This window comes from Phocoena sinus, chromosome 1 (genome assembly GCF_008692025.1).
Source record: "Phocoena sinus isolate mPhoSin1 chromosome 1, mPhoSin1.pri, whole genome shotgun sequence".
NCBI lineage: Eukaryota > Metazoa > Chordata > Mammalia > Artiodactyla > Phocoenidae > Phocoena > Phocoena sinus.
The window spans coordinates 168,414,399-168,435,098 of NC_045763.1; the positions used below are offsets into that span (position 1 = coordinate 168,414,399).

Sequence of the window (20,700 nt, forward strand, 5' to 3'; positions counted from 1 at the left end):
GTGGAGAAAAAACTAAGCATATTAATTATATGAATTCAAGAAATTAAAAAAAAGAACTTCTAGAGATAGGCAATATCTGAGATAAAAAAGATGGGATTAATGACAAATAACTGCAGAAGAGAACATCAGTGAAATTCACAACAGGAATAGAAACTATCCAAAATAAAATGGAGAGTGAAAACAAATTTAAAAAAAGAAAAAAATAAGTACCAGTAAGCTGTGAAACAACTTCAAATAGTCTAATATAAGTATAATTGAATTCCTACAAAAAAGGGACAGGAGATAGGCAAACAAATATTTGAAAATGCAATGGCCAAAACATCTCCAAATTTCATGAAAACTATAAATCCACAGATTAGAAACTCAAGAAATTCCAAGCACAAAGAAACTGGAAAAAACAACACCAACGCACATCATAATCATATCGCTTAAAACTAAAAATAGAGAAAATTGTAAAAGCAGCCAGAGGATAAAAGATTAGAACGACAGTAGAAAAAATGCAAACTAGAAGATGACAGCATAAGATCTTTAAAGTAATGAAAGAAAGAAAACCCTGTCAAGTTAGAATTCTATACAGCTCTCAAAAATAAAAAACAAAATAATACTTTTTCAGATAGAAAAATGTTGAAAGAATTTAACAGCAGCAGACATGTCTGTCATAAATGTTAATGTATTTCAGGCAGAAGGAAAATGATACCATATGAAAATCTGAAGCTATATTAAGGAATGAAGAACATTAGAAAAGGAAAGAATATGGGTAAATATAAAAGACTTTAAAAAACTTTAAAAAAATCTCTTTAAAGGATAATTTAGCATTCAGATATAATGTTATTAATAAACAGGGACTAGATGGATTCTTTCACCTGAAACAAACAGAAAACAAAAACAAAACAAACAAACAAAGGCAAAGTACTGGAGATAATGTTTTTCAAAGCAGCATACATCAGGCAATGAAGGATAGTGATCACTGAGAGAAGGAAAGGAAACACGGTGGGCCTTATAATGTCCCTAGCTTACTGCCTTGAGAGAGTTCCCAGACTGCAGAACAGAGAGGAAAAATCCATGCAGAGCCTGGTGGACTCCCTGAGTTGACATGCAGAGCTAAGAGTCTGAGTAGATGATGTTGGCTAGAATTGAGAGGACAGAGTACCAGAGAAGAGTAAGTTTCACAGAGACAGAACTCCAGAGATCTAGAGATGGTCCACCTGGAGTATTCACAGAGAAAACTATCTGGGGCCAGAAAGAACCACCTAAAAAGATTAGCAGGAACCCCTGGGATAAGAAACATGAAAAACTATACCAACCAATATATGTCATAATCAAATTGCTCAATATCAGTGACAAGAGAAACTCTTAAAAACAGCAAGAGTAAAAACACATACCAGATACAGAAGAACATATTATTAACAGGCTAAAGAGAATAATTTTATATTATTAATAACTATAATATAATAATAAATTATATCATTAATAATTATACATAATTTTAACCCTTGTTGTGGAAAAAGCATTTGATAAAATTCAACAACCATTCATGATAAAAACTCTTAGAAAACTAGGAATAGAGAGGAGTTGCATTGACTTGATAAAGAACATCTACAAAAAACCCTACAGCTAACATATTTACCAATGAAAGACTGAATGCTTTCCCCCTAAGGCTGGGAACAAGACAAGGATGTCTGCTCTCACGGTTCTCATCCAGCATGGTGCTGGAAGTTCTAGCCAGTGTAATAAGCAACGAAAAGGAAATACAAGGACTTCATTTGGAAAGGAAGAAATAAATTGATTCCAATTTGCAAGTGACATTTTCTTTGTAGAAAATCCCAAGGAATTTACAGAAAACCTCCTAGAATTAGTAACTGACCTAAACAAGATCATATGATATAAGACACCCACACAAAAAACAACTGTATTTCAATAAGCTAGCAATGTACACAGGGAAACTGTATTTAATAATACAGTACCATTTATAATTCCTCAAAAAATAAAATACTCAGGTACAAATCTAACAAAACATGTACAGAACTTGTGTGTTAAATGCTATAAAAAAATAATGAAAGAAACTCCAGAAGACCTAAATAAGTGGAGTAATATATCATGTTCATGAATTGGAAGATTCAATATGGAAAGGATGTCAATTCTCTCTAAATTGTTATACAAATTTAACACACTTCCTTTCAAAATTCCAGCAAGATTTCTTGGGTGGATATAGATTAGTGTATTTTAAAATTTATATGGAAAGGAAGGGAACTAAAATAGCTAATACAATTTTGAAAAGGAGAATATATTAGGAAGAATTAACTGTAACTGACTGCAAGAATTACATAACTATAGTAATTAACGTTATGTGGACAGACACAGAGATCAATGGAACAGAACAGATAAACAAGAAACAGACACACAAGCAACAGACAACTGATTTTTGATAAAGGTACAAAAATAATTCAATGAAGGATAGTTTTTTCACCAAACAGTGCTGGGCAACTTGGTATCTATAGGCAAAAACAAAATGAATGTCAACCTAAATCTCACACCTTGTACAAAAATTAACTCACAATAGCTCACTAACACCAAAAGCATAATCCACGAAAGAAAAAGTCAGTAAACTGGACTTCATTAAAATTTAGAACTTTTGCATAAAAGGACCTAAGAAGTTGCAAAGACAAGCTACAGACAGTGAAAAAATATTTGAAAACTATATAACTAACAAAAGACTCACATCTAGAAGATATTAAAAGAAACTTTCAAAACTCAACAGTTAACGCAAACAAAAAGAAAATCCAATTTGATCATGGGCAAAAGACATGAAGAAACATCTACCAAATAGTATATAGAGATGGCAAGTAAGCTTATGAAAATAGGCTCAAAATCACTAGCCATTAGGGAATGCACATTTTGACCACAATGAGATTTCATTATATACCTATTAGAACAGCTAAAATAAAAAAAAAATAGTGAAACTACAAAATGCTGATGAGGATGCAGAGAATATTTATCTCTCCTGCCTTGCTGGTAGGAATATAAGTTGGCACAGCTACTCTGGAAAAGTCTGGTAGTTTCTTAAACATACACTTATTATACAACCCAGGAATCACTCTGTTGGGTATTTATCCCAGAGAGAAAAAAAATTACGGCTAGACGAAAATCTATACAAGAGTGTTCAAGGCAGCTTTATTCGTAATAGCCAAAAAAACTGTGTTTTAATTGGAGAACAGTTTAACAAACTATAATACTGAATACATTCATGTCATGGCATACTATGCAGCAATAAAAAGAAGTAAACTATTGATGGTTGCAACAATTTGGATGGAGTGAAAAAAGTCAATCTCAAAATGTCACATACTGTATAGTTCTACTTCTATAACATTCTCACAATGTCCAGTTATAGAGATGGAGTACAAATCAGTGGTTGTTATGGGTTAGATGGTGACAGAGGAAGGGATGGATATGACTATAGGCAGCACAATGGGCATCTTTGTGGTGATGGAACAGTTCTGCATATTGATTGTAGTGGTGGATACATGAATCCATGCAGCCATGTGGAAAAATGGCATATAACTATACACACACATTGTACCAATGTCAGTTTCCTGGTTTTGACATTATACTATAGTTATGTAAGATGTAACCACTGGGCGCAGGGTACATGGGGCTCCTCTGTACTACCGTTAACACTTCCTGTGAGCTTGTAATTATTTCAAAATTTTAAGAAGTTTATAAAAATTATATGCTATAAACCCTAAAGTAATCATTAAAATAAAAGTACAAAGTATCATAACTAAGAAGCCAGCAAAAGAACACATAATCCAAGAAAAAAAGGGGGAGTAGAAAGAGAGGAATAAGGGAGCAAAGAAGAAGAGATGGAATATAGAGAACATAAACAGTTAAGATGGTAGCTTGAAATCCAAACATGCCAACAATCACATTAAAATGTTCTAAATAATCAATTAAAAAGCAGGGATGATCATACTGGATAGAAAAGGAAGGCCTAACTGTGCTCTGCCTGATGGCATTGCTCTTTACGGATAAAGACACAAATAGGTTAAAAGAGAAGTATGGAAAAAGATGCTAGTCTAAAGGGAGCTGGAAGGACTATATCAATATCACACAATGAGTATTTCAGAGCAAAAAAATCTATCACGGATAGAGATGATCAGTTCATAAAGAAGAAGAGGCCAGTTCATCAGGGGAACATAATAGTCCTACATGTTTGCGCATCTAATAATGGAGCCTCATAGTACATGAAGCAAAAACTGAGGGAATGGCAAAGTGAAACAAATTCAGTTATACTTGGAACGTTCAATATTCCCCTCTCAATAATTTATAAAACAAGCAGGCAGAAAATCAGCAAGGATATCGTAGATTTAAACAAGGATATCAACCAACTTGACCTGACTGATATGTAGAGAACACTCCACCCAACACTAGCATCATACATATTTTTCTAAAGTGCACACAAAACATTTACCAAGATAGACCATCTTCTGGGCTATAAAACAAGTCACAATAAATTTAAAAGGTTTCAAGCCATACAAAGTATGCTCTCTTGACCCACAATGGAATTAACTTAGAAATCAATAGCAAAGATCTCTAGAAAATTCCCAATATACTGAAACAAAATAACACAATTTTAAGTAACCCAAGGGTTAAAGAAGAAATCAAAAGGGAATTTAGAAAGATTTGACCTGAATGAAAATGAAAACACAAAATATAAAAAGATCGTGGGATGTTGCTAATATAATACTTGCGGGAAGATTTATAGCACTAAAGGAGTGTATTAGTTGAAGAAAATATACGAGAAAATCTTAGTGACCTAGGATTTCTTAAGATTGCTTAAATATGACATCAAAAGCACAAAGTATAAATGAAAAAAAATGAATAAACTGGACGTCATCAAATTAAAAACTTCTGCTCTTTTGAATTACACTGTAAAGAAAATAAGGCAAGCCACAGACTAAGAAAAAAAAAAAAGGTAAAACATCTGGCTAACAAAGGACTTCTATCCAGCATATATAAACAGCTCTTACAATGCAAGCTCTTACAATGCCCTAATAAAAAATGGGCAAAAGATCTGAATAGAGATATCATCAGAATTTATACAGATCACAAATAAGCATATAGAAATTGCTTAACATCATTAGGTTAGGAAAATGCAGATTAAAACCACAAAGTGTTACCACTGTATACCCACTAGAATGGATAAAACTGAAAAGACTGGCCATACTGAGTGCTGACAAGGATCTGAAGAGCAACCGGAACCCTAGGACTGGAGCAGAGCAGCAATCTGGTCTCAGAGAAAGGGAGCTCCACTGGGACCAGAAGGTCTGGATTCTAGTTTTTACTCTTGGGGCTTTGGGAAAGTTTTCAATCTTTCTATCCCTATTATAAAATACCAGTAACAACTACTCAGTCTGCTTCATCAAGCTCTTGTGATGGTCAGGTGAGGTAACGGGAAACTACTCTATAAATGTGGGGTACTAATGTTATTCTGTCAAAAACTACACGAGCATGAATATCTCCGGAAAGGCAATTTAAACAAAGTGATAACAAAGATAAAATAATATCATGTTAAAACTTTTCCTGGTTTCTCATTGCCTTTATTTAAGCTAGTTTAATTACTTTCTAATATTTCAATATTTACTTACTTACAAGGCCTTCAAATATTTATAAAAATGTATCTGCCAAATAATACACAGATGTTTGCCTAAATTAACGTTAACCATTAATAAGATTATACTACTCTCTATGGTGCTAAGCATTTCAATAACTAATAAGTCAGTAAACTGCTGATATTTTTTAATATTTTAATTATTGTTTATCAAATTAGAATTTGGCAGTAAAAATCACTTTTCATAAAGACATTACTCATATATTAACAAATCAATCTTGACTCATTCAGTCTGGTAGCTTTGTAAGAATCCATGACTTCAGTTTTTCTAGCTCAGCTTTGCTTAACTCATGGTAAACACCTGGGAAACTATGAAACTTTGTCCTCACTCCTAGAGATTTTAACACTGAGTTTGTCTCTTCACCCCAAGAATGAAGAACTAACTCATCTGCGGTACCATGACACTGAAATAATTCAGGGAGGACACCATCACTTTTCTGAAGAGCCTAGAGAAGAGAACATAAAAATGGAGAAGTTTAAGAAATTTATTTAAGAACGTTATTCTTAGAAATCAGAGGGGGCAGAAAAACTCCAATTTAACCAAAGCGTCAATATTTAAAGGGGAAAAAGAGGCAGTGGTAGAGCTCTCTGAGGTATATATTGATGGGCCAGGACCAGGAGCTTAGCTGGTTGCTGGCACCGCTGGAGCTACAGTTGTACGTGATCTGAATTTACTCTGTAGAGGACTGTCTCAAAAGTGGTCAAAGCATTTCCCGAAGAAACCTTGTGTCGTGGGAAGACAAACCTCTTCACATGGAGTGGAAAGAGGGAGGAACACAGAGCTCAGGTACAATCAAGGGAAAAAAAGCATTCTTGTTTTCATTTCCATACCTACTGGTTCTACTTCTTGTAATGAGGCTGCGGCACTATAGTATGCCATACTCATAAGTCAGGATATTGCTGAAAAATAGGTATCAGCCATGTAACTGATTCTCTGGTGTGATTATGTTCATGACATAATAAGCAAACCTAGTTGTAATCATCTATATTTTTAATATGTATGCAGGATACATATATAGCATACACATATTTTTTATCCTTTTCTCTTTGACACTTTGCTTAACAATAATCTCTGTACAAGGCACTTCCTAAACATGAATGACCAGCTGGAATTTATCAATATAACTAATTTGAATTCCCAGGAATGCTCTGTGAATCAATTGTTATTGTGTAATTATCAATGTTGTTTTAGTTTCAATGTGTGAATGGCTCATTTTTTTTTCTGTTTTGTTTTTAAAATCTGGAACTTACCTGGTAAACAGCAGATGTCTTATTCAGAAAACTAGAAAGAGCAAATACTCCTGCCACATCTTGATGATTTCTGTATGCTAAATGCATTGCCATGCACCCTCCCATAGAAAATCCTCCTAAAAGAAGCAAAAATTCACTTATCAGAAAAAGCAGAATATATGTACGATAATTTAGACCAAGATATAGCTATGCCAATCTTCCATAAATATTTGGAGACCTAAAAGAGATACAATGCTAAAGAGAATTTTAGCCTACTTTAGATCTCATGGAAAAAAACCTGCTATGAGTAAATAACACTGTTCTATCTATGCCATCACTGGTAAAATAATTTGTTATAAAAGGAGCTAGAATTGAAAAAATAAATTTTGGTCATCAAGTAAAAATATTTATTATATTTCAAAATATGAGTCATAGCACAAGTGTTATTTATTTAAACTTCTAGTGTCTACTTACATTTTGTTTATACTTATAGGAGTCCTCACACTGCAGCTACAATTAATAACATGCACCTTTCTGTCTTACTTGCCAAGCTACAAGCTCCATGAGGATTATATTTCTAGAGTTTGCCATATAATAGATGCTTAGTGATCTCTGAATTAGGAAGGATGATCAAAAATTTGGTGAGAAAGATAAAACATCTTCGTATTATAATATTATTTTGAAAACTGACTTGTGATGGTATAATTCAAACATATGTACCCATATGTCCTTTTAAAAAAGAGTTTGGGGAAAAAATATTCACTTGACAAACTTTTATTTTCTTTTATGTGCCAAACACTGTCACTGGAGTGACACCAGTCACCAGAGGTATGCAGATTAAAATACCTGGACCCTTCTGTTCAAAGGCGAAAACCGACACAACACAGAATATGGAGGTAGGTACCTGACCGTGACATAGCAGAGAAGATGGCCCAGCTTCAGCTTAGAGACTCGGTGTGATATTCCCCAGCATGACTGAGAGTTAAAAGACATCTCATGATTTAAAAGAAATCCATATGTTAGAGATAACAAGGCTGTAGGAACACAGTTTTTATTTTTTGGAGAAATTCAAGAGCTTGAGTTATATTTTTTGCCAAATGTACCTAAGTAACATATTAAATGGGACTAGTATGACTGAGGAATTAAACATTTACTTTAATTTTACCTAGTTAAAATTTGAGTTTAAATACATGTGGTTAGGGGTTATCATATGGGACAATGAAGTTCTAGATAATCTAAGCTGCACCAATGATAGAAAAAAAGCTTTAAATTTCATAAATGGAGCAAAACGAAATTAATGTTCCATAAAAACATAATGTGGCTAATATCATTAAATGTGATCTTTTAATGTGATAAAGATTTTTTAAAAATCATACAAAGATAAAATGTGAATAAAAATAGACCAGTGAGCAAAAACATATTTAAAAATTATTATAAAAGCACACCTACTGAGAAAATTTTTACACATTAAATGCACCCACCCCATCACTGCGCTTTTATTGACTAGGGTAACTTAATCACTTTATGGGATTTCCAAGCCTCTCGGGGGGACCAGCCTCACAGCAAGAACAGCAACAAGAACAGCAACAAAACTAAGAAAGAAAACATTTTCCCACGTATGAAATGCCATTATGAACAAAGGTATCCTTGAGACATTTAACCTCATGTTCAATTCTCCTAATTTATAATGAAGAAAAATGTACTCGTTGAAAACTCATTATTTTAAGATTCAATCTAAGTTCCTTGTCCATTTATAATCTCGTGAGGTAGCCTGCAATTCCTCACCAGCGATCTTTGACAATACAGTCACCTTTAACGTTGCGGACACCGGTGTGAAAGGGACTTTATGTACTTTTTTCTAATGGAAGAAAATTTAACACAAAAGGCTAGTTATTTCAATTTTCATCTAAGTGTTTAAAATGCAATATAAAATATACTGCTCAATAAGTAAATACCAATGAGTAAACTCATTGTAGGTAATAGTTACGATGTATATTTATAGTCGCTGGTGAAGCATTAAAATGTCAAGAGTTAACATTTCAACATACATTTAAGATTAATAGGCTGAATAAAAAACATGTTAAAAAAATAACCTAGTTTTTATGAACTCTTTAAATTAAATAAAACAGTAATAATGTACAAAAACTGTACTGGGAAAACTAAGCTAATCTATCTGAAAACAAAGTCCGGGGGTGGGGGTTGCGGGGGGGAGGCAGGGAACTTACAATTCAAGTTTACTGTCAATTGAATGGGATTTTAAAAATGGAATAAAATCCACCCTCCAACCAAATTGCAACAATTTTTCCGCTTTATATATAATTATTTTTCAGAATGAACTGTGATAAAGTCTCAAAAATTTGGGAATATATAAATTATGCCCACCATATTTGTATATTTTCTCTCATATAAAATTGGCAGGGTAAACAAAATATTTATCATCTTCTATGGAAAGCTATTAAAACAGCAGTCCCAAGCCTTAAAAGTTCTGATAGTTGTTGCTGAAGAAACGTACATTATTTAAGATATATATATATGTTAAGAGAAAGTAGAAGGATGCTATCATTCTCCAGTTTTCCCTCCAAGAGCTTCAAAAGAAACTTATATAATGTCAGGAAAGTCAGCCTGGAAATTGTGGAGCTGCAACTACCCCTTCATTTTAATTTTAAATCTTATTTTAAAATTAATATGTGAATATATGCCCACTGTGTAAAGTATTTCCACCACACAAAAATAAAGAAAATGCATTATCCAAAATCTCACTACTCACATATAATTTTGACATGTTTTTAAAAAATCATTTTAACAGTTAAACTCACTCTATATGTACAATTTTATACCTTACTTTCATGTAATACTGATTTGAATGTCTTTAAACAGAATTACAAAATTCCATAATTATTTTTTTACTCCTTGAACACATACTAAGTATACTAAGTACCTTCTAAATGTATGTATATAGTATATAATGGTTACATAATAGTCAGTTGTATTAACAGACCATTACTCCCTTAACTGCTTTCCTCATGATGGGTATTTAGAGCATCATAATGGGTATGTAGAGCATCCATGTAAATTATTCAGGTGTAATTCTAGAAGCACTTGATTATCCCTGCTTCAAAATTCTGATAATATTATCAGAGAACATGAAAAACTATACCAATAATCTGGTCATTATCATTTGTCAGGTTCTATACATCCTAGATCAAAGTTAAATCTAAATTATGTCAGTTTTCTCTTAACAACAAATTATCACCACCTAGTGGTTAGAAAAAGGAATCTCATTATGGTACAAAGTTCCTAAGTCAATGCATAGGATCTGGGTTCTAGTTCCAACTCTATTTTAGCCAGCAGTCTCTTTGAACTTTAGTTTCTTCTTATCTGAAATGAGAATAATAATTTCCTACTTCACCTATTACAAGGGTCAAGAAAGATACTGTATATGAAAAAATGTGTATAATTTAAACACATTATAGTGTTAAACTATATTCTTAATAATTTTCTCAGAATACAGAATCTGAATCCAGGTTTTAACAATAGCTATGTTGCCAAATTCAGAAAGTAATTTAAAAGTCGCTATTTTATTGCCTGTGTTTCCCCTAATTTTTACCATACCCTCTGTAGAATCATGTGTGGTATTATTATATAAAAATAAATAAACTTTCTTATATCTGATCTTCTTAATATGCATAGTAAGGATTCACAAATGTCTCCAAGGAACACATTTAAAGCTTTTGCCCAGTTCCTCCTTTCTAACCAAAGTTTATTCTTTCCATTAAGAAAGAAATATATTTCCATTGTTGAAAACAAGAAAACAAAGGATTTTTCTTAGCTAAACTCGCGGTTGACTGCAATGTTCTTTAGTGTAATCTTACTCATCCTTTGTTTCCAAAGTCGTGAAACACTATACGTGTTGGTCTTTCATCATTCTACTGGATCTATTGCATTTGCCATCTTCCTATTCCCCCGGACTTCAGACTAGCCAGCCTCCACAGTGTTGTCAGTGTAATCTTTTTAAAATGCTCATCTGATCATGTCATTCTCTGTATATAATTCAATAATCCTAGGAGTTGAAGCGCATATCAAACTAGTAGTCCCTGAGAGATTTTAATGTGTCCCTTGTTTTCTTTCATGAATGTGTTTCCCTATTTGTTTACCAGTCATATTCTCACTCATTCTTTAAAACTCAATTGGAGATGATCTCTTCTAAGAAGCAGTTCCTAGCTCCCCCCAAAATCGACTTGTTCTTTAGAACACTTTACTTCTGTTATCTCCCTCATTATACTGTAAAGCTTTTGATAGTTTTTGGTACTCCAGCACTTAAGTTTTATTAACAATTTGGAAATTAAATTGAGTATGAGAAGTTTCATTTTTGACCTGACTAAGCTGTGTAAACTACCTAGAAAAGGTGGTATATCATACTCTATAAAAACATTGTTTTTAAACTAAGTTTAATATAATAAAATATCACTAATCAAAATAAAATCACAGAAAAAGAATAGGCTGCCACCTACGCAAATATAGAGAATAGTTTTGTTTACAAAGCTATATTGGTTAAAATTACAATCTCAGAGAAAAGAGTTCCATGAGGACACAATGTGTGATATTAAATCTGAAATTTTATCACATATTAAACAAAATCAACAAGGGTAACAATTTTGTACTACTATCTCTATTTTGTCCTTTTTTTTAAAAAAATTATTTATGTTTGGCTGTATTGCGTCTTCACTGCTGCCTGCGGGCTTTCTCTAGTTGTGGCGAGCGGGGGCTACTCTTCGTTGCGGTGCGCGGGCTTCTCATTGTGGTGGCTTCTCTTGTTGCAGAGCACGGGCTCTAGGTGTGTGGGTAGTTGTGGCATGCGGGCTCAGTAGTTGTGGCTCGTGGGCTCTAGAGCACAGGCTCAGTAGTTGTGGCACACGGGCTTAGTTGCTCCGCGGCATGTGGGATCTTCCCAGACCAGGGCTCGAACCCGTGTTCCCTGCACTGGCAGGCAGATTCTTAACCACTGCTCCACCAGAGAAGTCCCTTTCCTTTCTAATCTTCTAATTTTTCTAGTTTTTCCTCTTATAATTAATTTTTTAAAGTAACCTATGTTGTTTGTATATGTGTCTCTAGCATCTCAAATGCACTTTGCTTTGACGTCCCACTGGATCCCTCCTTCATTAAAATGTTATAAATACCATTTAAATCTTACTTAATTTAAAATGTTCTATAATAGACACTTGATAAAAGGATTACCAGTAGAAAAATATAAAGCAGTAACTTCTGTTTAAAGAATCTATGAGCAATGAAAAAGAAAGAGGGAAGTACAGCACGTATACTACTGAGGAAAGAAAACAGCTGGTAGGGAAGGAACAATGAGCTCCCTGAGTCTCCACAGGCAGCACTGGTCCAGTACGGCCTTTCTGTTGTCTGGAGAGACCATGGGGAAGGTGGTATAGAGAGTGTTTAATAACAGCAAGAAAATTTCTTCAACATTACCTGCCAGGCATATTTCTAAGTGTTTCACATGAATTGACTAACTGAATCATCACACCTCTGTAAGATAAGTACTATTATTATCATCCACACACAGAGGTTAAGGAAACTCATATACCTACAAAATAGTGAATCTAGGATTAGAAACCTGCAGTCTGAGTCCAGAGCCCAAGTTCTTAACCATGTTATACTGCTGTCAGTTGCACTCATGCATTTGCAATTATGATATTCACAACTCAAGAAATGCATGTACAAATATTTGAATACATAATGATATTTTGCTTCATGTGCCATGTTTTCAAATAAGTGAGAAGTTCAGTTAGATCAATAAGACAAAAAAATAAAAAACAACTACAAGAGAAAATCCCTATAGGACTAGAATGCTATTTCCTCTATGCATCAATAGCTAATCCATGTAAAGAAAAAGGAGGTAGTATAAGTAACGTCTTGTCATAATAAAAGAAGGTCAAGAATCACGTGTATTTTGGCACACTTGTTTAACTCTACAGAAATGTAAGTGAAGATTTATTTTCATTGACTGCTTAAATAACTAAAAGTAAAGTAACAAGGACCAACAACCTTGGATCTGCACTTCTGTCGTCTCTTTCATATCTCAAGCTAGGAAAGAGGCTTTATAGGAATTCATAAGCTCATCTCACAAATTCTAAAAAAGCATTTTTTTCTTTCCCAATTTTTATATTCATAAGTGTATACAAATATCCTATTATATGCACTTTGTAATAAATTTCAAATTTTATAATATAGTTTATAACCCTTCCAAAATGAAATTTTGTTAAAAATTCAGTGGAGCTTTGATAAAACATCGACTACATTACTGATTCCTTTATAAATAAGATCATCTTTTAACAAGGTTCTCTTGGTACTTCAGAAAATAATTAAAACCTTCCATGATATGGTAGAAAGAAACTAAAAAAAATTCCAGATGAATCAAATAATTAAATATTTAAAAAATTATAGAAAAGCCAGTAGAACACCTATTTGAATATTTATTCAAGTTCTAGAGAAATACCTTTTTATTTATTTTTTATTTATTTATTTTTAAACATCTTTATTGGGGTATAATTGCTTTACAATGGTGTGTTAGTTTCTGCTTTATAACAAAGTGAATCCGCTATACATATACATATGTTCCCATATGTCTTCCCTCTTGCGTCTCCCTCCCTCCCACTCTCCCCATCCCACCCTTCCAGGCTGTCACAAAGCACCGAGCTAATATCCCTGTGCCTTGTGGCTGCTTCCCCCCAGCTATCTACCTTACTACATTTGTTAGTGTGTATATGTCCATGACTCTCTCTCGCCCTGTCAAAACTCACCCTTCCCCCTCCCCATATCCTCAAGTGCGTTCTCCAGTAGGTCTGCGTCTTTATTCCTGTCTTACCCCTAGGTTCTTCATGACATTTTTTTCCCTTAAATTCCATATATATGTGTTAGCATACGGTATGAGAAATACCTTTTTAAACTGAGAAATTATTTGGAAAAAAACAGACAAGTAAAAATAGCTTTCTTGTGTCAAAACATAAACAGAATTAAAAGCAAAATAACAAATTAAGTGCATATTAATTACCACTTTTGTTTACTTATTTTTAGCAAATATTTTTCAAGACAATATTATTCAGTGAGGTATAATAAGATGGACATTCTAAATATAGGTGGGAGAAGTATCAACTGGTACAGTTTTTTCACAAAAGGAATTTGACAAGATGTATTAAGAATTTTACAAACGTTCAGTTAAATGGAAGAACCATGGGCTTTGAAATGAAGTAAACCCAGATTCAAAATTCTTATCAGCTCTCCGACCTTACAACAATCCATAACCTCTTTTCAAAGATGAATAAGATGAAGTAACTGATGGATACAGGGAAGGGCAAGGAGGAGGGATGGGGCAAGAGACAAGCAATTACAATTCAACGTGATACGTTCTTTAACACATATACATTAGAAGTACGATTTGTATATTTTCTACGTTTTTATGTATGAAGATTTTATAATTTTAATTTAAAGCAATTTCTTACAGTAATAATATTTTGTTTTCCCACTGTCATTACGTGACTTCAGGATCTCATTACCCTATAATCATAAATTCAGTAACTGGTTTTCCCATACCCAAATTGTTATCTCTTCACTTACCCCTTCTGCCAGATTAATTTTCCTAAAGCACAGTTCTAACTATATGACTCAAAGACATACTTTAATCATCTCTCCTCAATTACCTACAGAATAAAGGATAAAAGGGGAACCAGAAAGTATTTATTGAGAGTGTAAAATGAGCCAACTGTTTTACAAACATCATATCCCAGTAAAATAGTATTTTTATAGTATTATTATTCCCACTTTGCAGATGAGGTAGCAGAAATTCAGTGTGGGCAATTAAGTGATGAACCAGCTAGGCAGTGGTGGACTTTAGATTCGACCCATTTTGGTCACTACACCATTATACTCTTCAGGTTGTTAGTCCAGCTATCAGATCAATAGGCATTTTCCAGTCAGACAACAAACTTTCTGCTAAAGCAATCTAACATCCAGACAGATAAAAACAAGCACTATTTTTTTTTTTTACTTCTATTTACCATTCATATTACTCTCTATGTTTAGACCTCTACACTATAATAGTTAAAATTTTATTTATTTGCACATCTCAAAATCTCAAATGCCTCTGATACTTTCCTATTAAATTGTTCTCTAATAGCCCCAAATACTTATTACCTCTTTTCATCTGAATTCCTGTGATACTTAACTACTTAAGTCATCAATTTACAGATCAGGTCATGCTGCTCATTATAAATGTTTAGCTCTGTGCTAGGCATTGCGATGGGTCCTGAGAAATAAAAATACATACAGATGATCATTCCCTTTGAAGAGCTGTCAGTTATATTGCTTTAGGGCAATCATCAAGGCTGGCTGGCCTTACAGTTACCATTTTAAGTACCTCATGGGCTCTTCTAGGTTGTAAGCAACTGTGGCATTCCTGTTCCATTTATCGGTGTGTCTCTTTGAGCATCTAACTTACTGCCAGACACACAGTATTTAGAAACTTAGAAAATATTTGCTAAATCATTGAATGACAGAATCTGTTACACATTCACATATTTTGAATTCTATCTTGTAACTGTTTCATGATGCCCTAGACTGAATTGGTGCTCCTTCACTATGCTCTTCCCAGTACTCCCATAACGTTCTGTATTTATCTCTATGACACAGATGTTAAACACAGAAACATAGAAATATAGAGTTAAACACTGATGAGGAAACAGAGGCCCAGAAAGGTGATGTTACTGCACTGGAGGGCGCACTGCTTTTAACTAACAAAAGTGAATGCTGAAGCCAAGACAGAAAAATGTATTCCATCCAGTATATTTTATTGCTTCTCAACTCAATGAATAGTTTAGTACTTCAATAAACACAAAGGAAGTTTATTAATTTGCCCAAATCCTGTCTACACAGGATTTCAATGTACATTTTAATGTTATTTAGAACATGATGAAGATACTTAATTTGCTTTATAATTTCAACATTAAATACAACTCATTATAAATTAAGTAGTTATTTGGAAATAACTCTTTAACAAAAATCCATCCTGTATCATTCACATTCTATACAGTTTATCTTATTTTTGTATGTATTATAAAATGGTTTATGTATTTTATGATTGCAGAAAAGGAAAGGGGTGTAAGTAGAATAAAGCTTATATAAAGGCATGCTATATCCCCTTGGGAAGAGAGATTGCTAAAGACATGTTTAACAAAAGTTTATGAATACCTTATTCCTACAGTATTAACTCTGAAGAATTTACTTTTCATGAATTTGCTGTTTTATTTTGACTATGTACTCGAATTTATCTTAATTATGGCGATAGTAGTTTAAACATATAAAACTTAAGCCAATTAAAATAAAATGTTTTAAAAACTGGAATGAATAATCTCTTAATTGAAAATTAAAGTAGAAAGAAAATTTTAACCGCCATGGGAGTCTTAAAGTATGTTATTATTAAAAAGAAAATCATTTAAAGTTTTATGAGTTTTTGCTTATAATTCTATTACCCTTAAAATTCTTAATATGTAAAGTTTATCTGAAACTGTGAATAGGTCAAATGATACACAAAGTGCTTCCAAATAATGTTCCAAGTAAAATTCAATGTATAGAATTACACAAAAGTGAAAAAAATATTTAAATTCTCAACACCTAAAGATCTTACCTACTAATATTCTGTTCTTCTTGATACCACTTCTTACTTCACCATCAATCAAATCTGTAAGCACCTGACACATTACATCAATTGATTCAAGGTGTTCTGGGCAGTCATTAGATATTTGAAATCTGTCAAACCATACATTGGAGAATCCTCCTTTCAAAGGAGTATATGGCCTGTTTAAAACCAAAAAAAGAAAAAGAAAAAATTAAAACAGATGTTTTAATTTCTAAAAAATTAGTGTTTTGAATAATTACAATTTCCTCCAAGTTTTAAAAGTAATTCACATTAAAAATATTCCCATGCTGATTGCCTTAACTCTCCTATACTTACCTTGGTTCTATTAACATTTATTAATGCCAGTTCATCATCTTAGTTTCTCTCCATCTTTTAAGTTTCATAAATTCTCCAGAAAATCCCCATGAAAAAAGGGTAATTATTTATTGCGTGTGCATGTTATTTTTTCCACTCAATTTAAATGATTATTTAACTATTTACAGCTAAATAAATAATGTCTGGCCATGCAAAAAGTCAATGCCTCAAGAGTAGAAAATATGATTTACCAAAATGCTTTTCAAAAGGTGGTTAGTTTGTAGCACATAAGCATGAAGGCTACGTTAGTAATTTAAAGGTTTCTTGATCATACCCAGGTAGATTATCCTTAGAATAGGAGTCTTAGGTATTTTTGTTTTGTTTTGTTTTGTTAATCAAGAGTTGGAGCTATTTTATTTTTAAATCTTCTCAGGAACCTTGAAATGAGTTTAATGGGATACAGATAATCTTTGGAAGTGCTCATCATACAGATATTCCACACTGTTTGCATCATTTGGATCTCAAATTGGGTGCCTTGTTGGACTTAAAAACATTTTATGTGATAAGATGCCCTGAACTGGGTGTCTTGTTGAACAAGACTGATATTATAAGACGCTTTACATTTAAGTATGAGATGGGGTGGTTACAGTATTAGTGAATCTTGCTCTGGATGCTCTGTTATTTTAAGTATACATGTGTGTATGCACACGTTTGTGTGTATCCCAAGGTATTCCAAATATTCTGTTTTAATCAATTATAATGGGGTCAAGGGGTCCTGTATCAAGTCTTATGTTGGTAAAGGTAAATGAAGGGAATGAAAACACTCTTAAAGCTTCCTGTAGCAAACACACAGACGTTTATGGGGATATATAAGACACACATGGAGAACAATAGTTTTCCAAAGATGAGGAATAGGAAAGTTTAATAAAAGATACAGCTTTTCACTTAGCAAATCTTGCTTTCTCCTCATGTGACCGTGAAAAAGTTTTATGTTATAAGGAAGAAGACCACAGAAAACACAAACAGTGACAAAAGTATACATTATAATTTGAAAGAAATCTAAACCAGTGATGACCACAGATGCAGGGTTTCTCCTAGACCAACACCTCTACTACTTTGCCCCATCTCAAATTTAGCTACATATACTCACCCTCCAGAGTCAGTGAAATAAAAGCATAAAATGTACAGCCAGAACAAAAAAGTGGAGGGCTGAAAGACACCAGCTGAGATCTGAATGTGCTTCTTTGCATTTTCTCTAGTGAAAAACCAAGTGGAATCCTGGCAAACCCAAGGAGGTAGAACTATTCAATTCTCATTCTCTCAACCACTGTAGCAAAAGGACTCTGCAGTCTGTGCAGATCTGACCATCAAAAACATCCAACTGTTAGGACCAAAGGGTGGCGCTGAAGGGAATAGGAGAACTACACAACTGTTGTTCTGTATTGGTCTTAACACTCTAAAATAAACGGATATCCACTTAAGGAGCCTAAGAGTCAAGAGAAATATTTTGGAAACTTTCTCAGAGAAAGTGAAAGAAATCTGGAAACAAGGCAGTTGCTCTGACTCAGATTTAACAAGAACTCATCTTCAGAGAACCTCGTATTTACTAAAATATAATCGTGTTATAAACTTGGTAACATACTTTCTAAAGTTTGAATGTATATTACAAATATCTCTGTAAGTCAGTACATAAAACCCTAACATTTTCTCCTAGTTTATGCACATGCATGAAATCTTGCAAATACAGGCTATTTTGTCTGTGTGTGTATTGTTTTGATGTCTTCCAATTAAGTCCTTTTTATTTTTTTGCTCAACTCTCCATTCCTCCTCTCCTCTCCCACCCCATTGTATATCCTGCCCTTCACATTAGGTAAACTATGTTAATGATCTGGAATGTTTTTCTTTGCACATACATTAAAACATGTTTCTTTACATTATAGTTTTTAGAGCATTTGCTTTTCAAAAATGAAATAAGCCTATTTGGTTTTCTTATGTGTGTCATACTTTTGTCCTTTAACAATACCTCATGGAAATCCTTTCATCTGATATAGCTCTTACCCATCCTTTTAAATAGCTATATAATATAATAAAGATGTTCCACAATTTAATCTGCCCTTCACCTACTAATGGGCATTTATTTGGTACCCAGGATTTAGCCACTAAGAACAATTCTGCATCAAACATATTCACGTACATGTTTTTACATACTGGGACTTTTATTCCTATGGAACAGACTCTGTGAAATAGGACCACAGGATGGAGAGGTATGATTTTTACCTTAATAGATGTTTCAAAGTTGCTTCCACAAAGGCTATAAAAATTCACCTTTCTACAAGAAAGGTCTGAGAACATCCTTTTGCCCAACAGCCCTACCCTAATTACAACAGGTACTAACATACTTTAAAATACTACCATTGAAGGGTATCAACTATGGTTTTAAAATCAACTTTACTGAGGTATAGTTTACATATATAAATGCACACATTTTAAATACAAAGTTCAAAGACCTTTGACAATGTATTTCCATTATGATACAGAACATTTACTTTACTTCAGAAAATTCCATCATGCCCACTTACAAGCAAGTCCCGTTCACTTCCCAGGAAACCGCTGACTGATTTCTATCACTATAGATTAGTGCTGCCTTTCCAGAACTCCACATAAAGGAATTACTTATTCATAACGTTGGCTATTTTATTCTATTGGGGTTTTGATTTTTTTTATTAGTTTAGAACCGCATCTGTGTATTATTGCCATAAATATTTTTCATTTGTATTTCAAGTATTTTTTTCAAATCAATTTCTGTATATTGACGTAATGTATTTAAAGTATCTTTTTTTTAAAAAGCCAAATAAAAGACTTTTACAATTGATATAATCTGTCCATTTTTTTTGTATTAAACTAAATTTCTGGGTCTTCTGATTTATTTAAGGTATTCTCAGTCCACACATTTTTACATATAGAATCCAAGATTTTCTTCTAAGTTTTTTTTTTTTTTTTTAGCGGTATGCGGGCCTCTCACTGTTGGGGCCTCTCCCGTTGCGGAGCACAGGCTCTGGGCGCGCAGGCTCAGCAGCCATGGCTCACGGGACCAGCCGCTCCGCGGCATGTGGGATCTCCCGGGACCGGGGCACAAACCCATGTCCCCTGCATCGGCAGGCGGACTCTCAACCACTGCGCCACCAGGGAAGCCCCCTTCTAAGATTTTTGTTTTCATTCTTACATTTAAGTTTTGAATTTTTCTGGAATTTACTTCATACGTGAAGTGACCTAAGGGTTCAAATTCATTTTCTCCCAAATGTTTAGCCAGTTGTGCCTGCACTACTACAAAAAAACCAAAAACTTTTCTCATAAAGGTGAAATTCTACCTTTGCCATATTATAGTTCTGAATTATCTAGTCTGTGTCAACCTAGGTAAATAAGAGAATTAAACCCTAATACCTAATAACATTTACTGTCTATAATGAATGGGCTTCTCTCCAAAGCATCTAGATTGGTACTAGTTCTGTTCTATCCTAGGCAAAACTCAAGAAAATGACAAGTCATTTTGTGTGTTCTGTGATTCAGGTGGAAAATTCTGGTTGGGAAAGGCTCTATTTTGTTCCACTGATCTGTTTATCTACTCCTGTGTTAGGATCATGTCGACTGTATCTACAGTGGTTTTAGAATATGTTCTGAGGTGGAGTCAGGTGGGCCACCTCTCCCTACCATCATTACCACATGTCTTCCAGACTTGTCCTGCCTATTCTCAGATATCTAATCTTCTTTATCTCTCTAAGAAATTAATCAAATATTTAGTAAATTCTTA

General features: G+C 33.6%; 1 protein-coding gene across 2 annotated transcripts in view; it reads right to left on the reverse strand.

Moving 5' to 3' along the window:
- Positions 1-1,575: 1,575 nt before the first annotated feature.
- LYPLAL1 (lysophospholipase like 1) overlaps positions 1,576-20,700 on the reverse strand; it is a 34,058-nt gene continuing 14,933 nt past the window's right edge. For both annotated transcript variants that reach the window (XM_032603966.1, XM_032603957.1), the window contains 3 exons: positions 16,587-16,756; positions 6,920-7,035; positions 1,576-6,114 (listed from right to left, as the gene is read on the reverse strand). In XM_032603966.1, the coding sequence (XP_032459857.1) occupies positions 5,896-6,114; positions 6,920-7,035; positions 16,587-16,756 (505 nt within the window). In that variant the 3' untranslated portion in view covers positions 1,576-5,895. The remainder of the gene's footprint in view (positions 6,115-6,919; positions 7,036-16,586; positions 16,757-20,700) is intronic.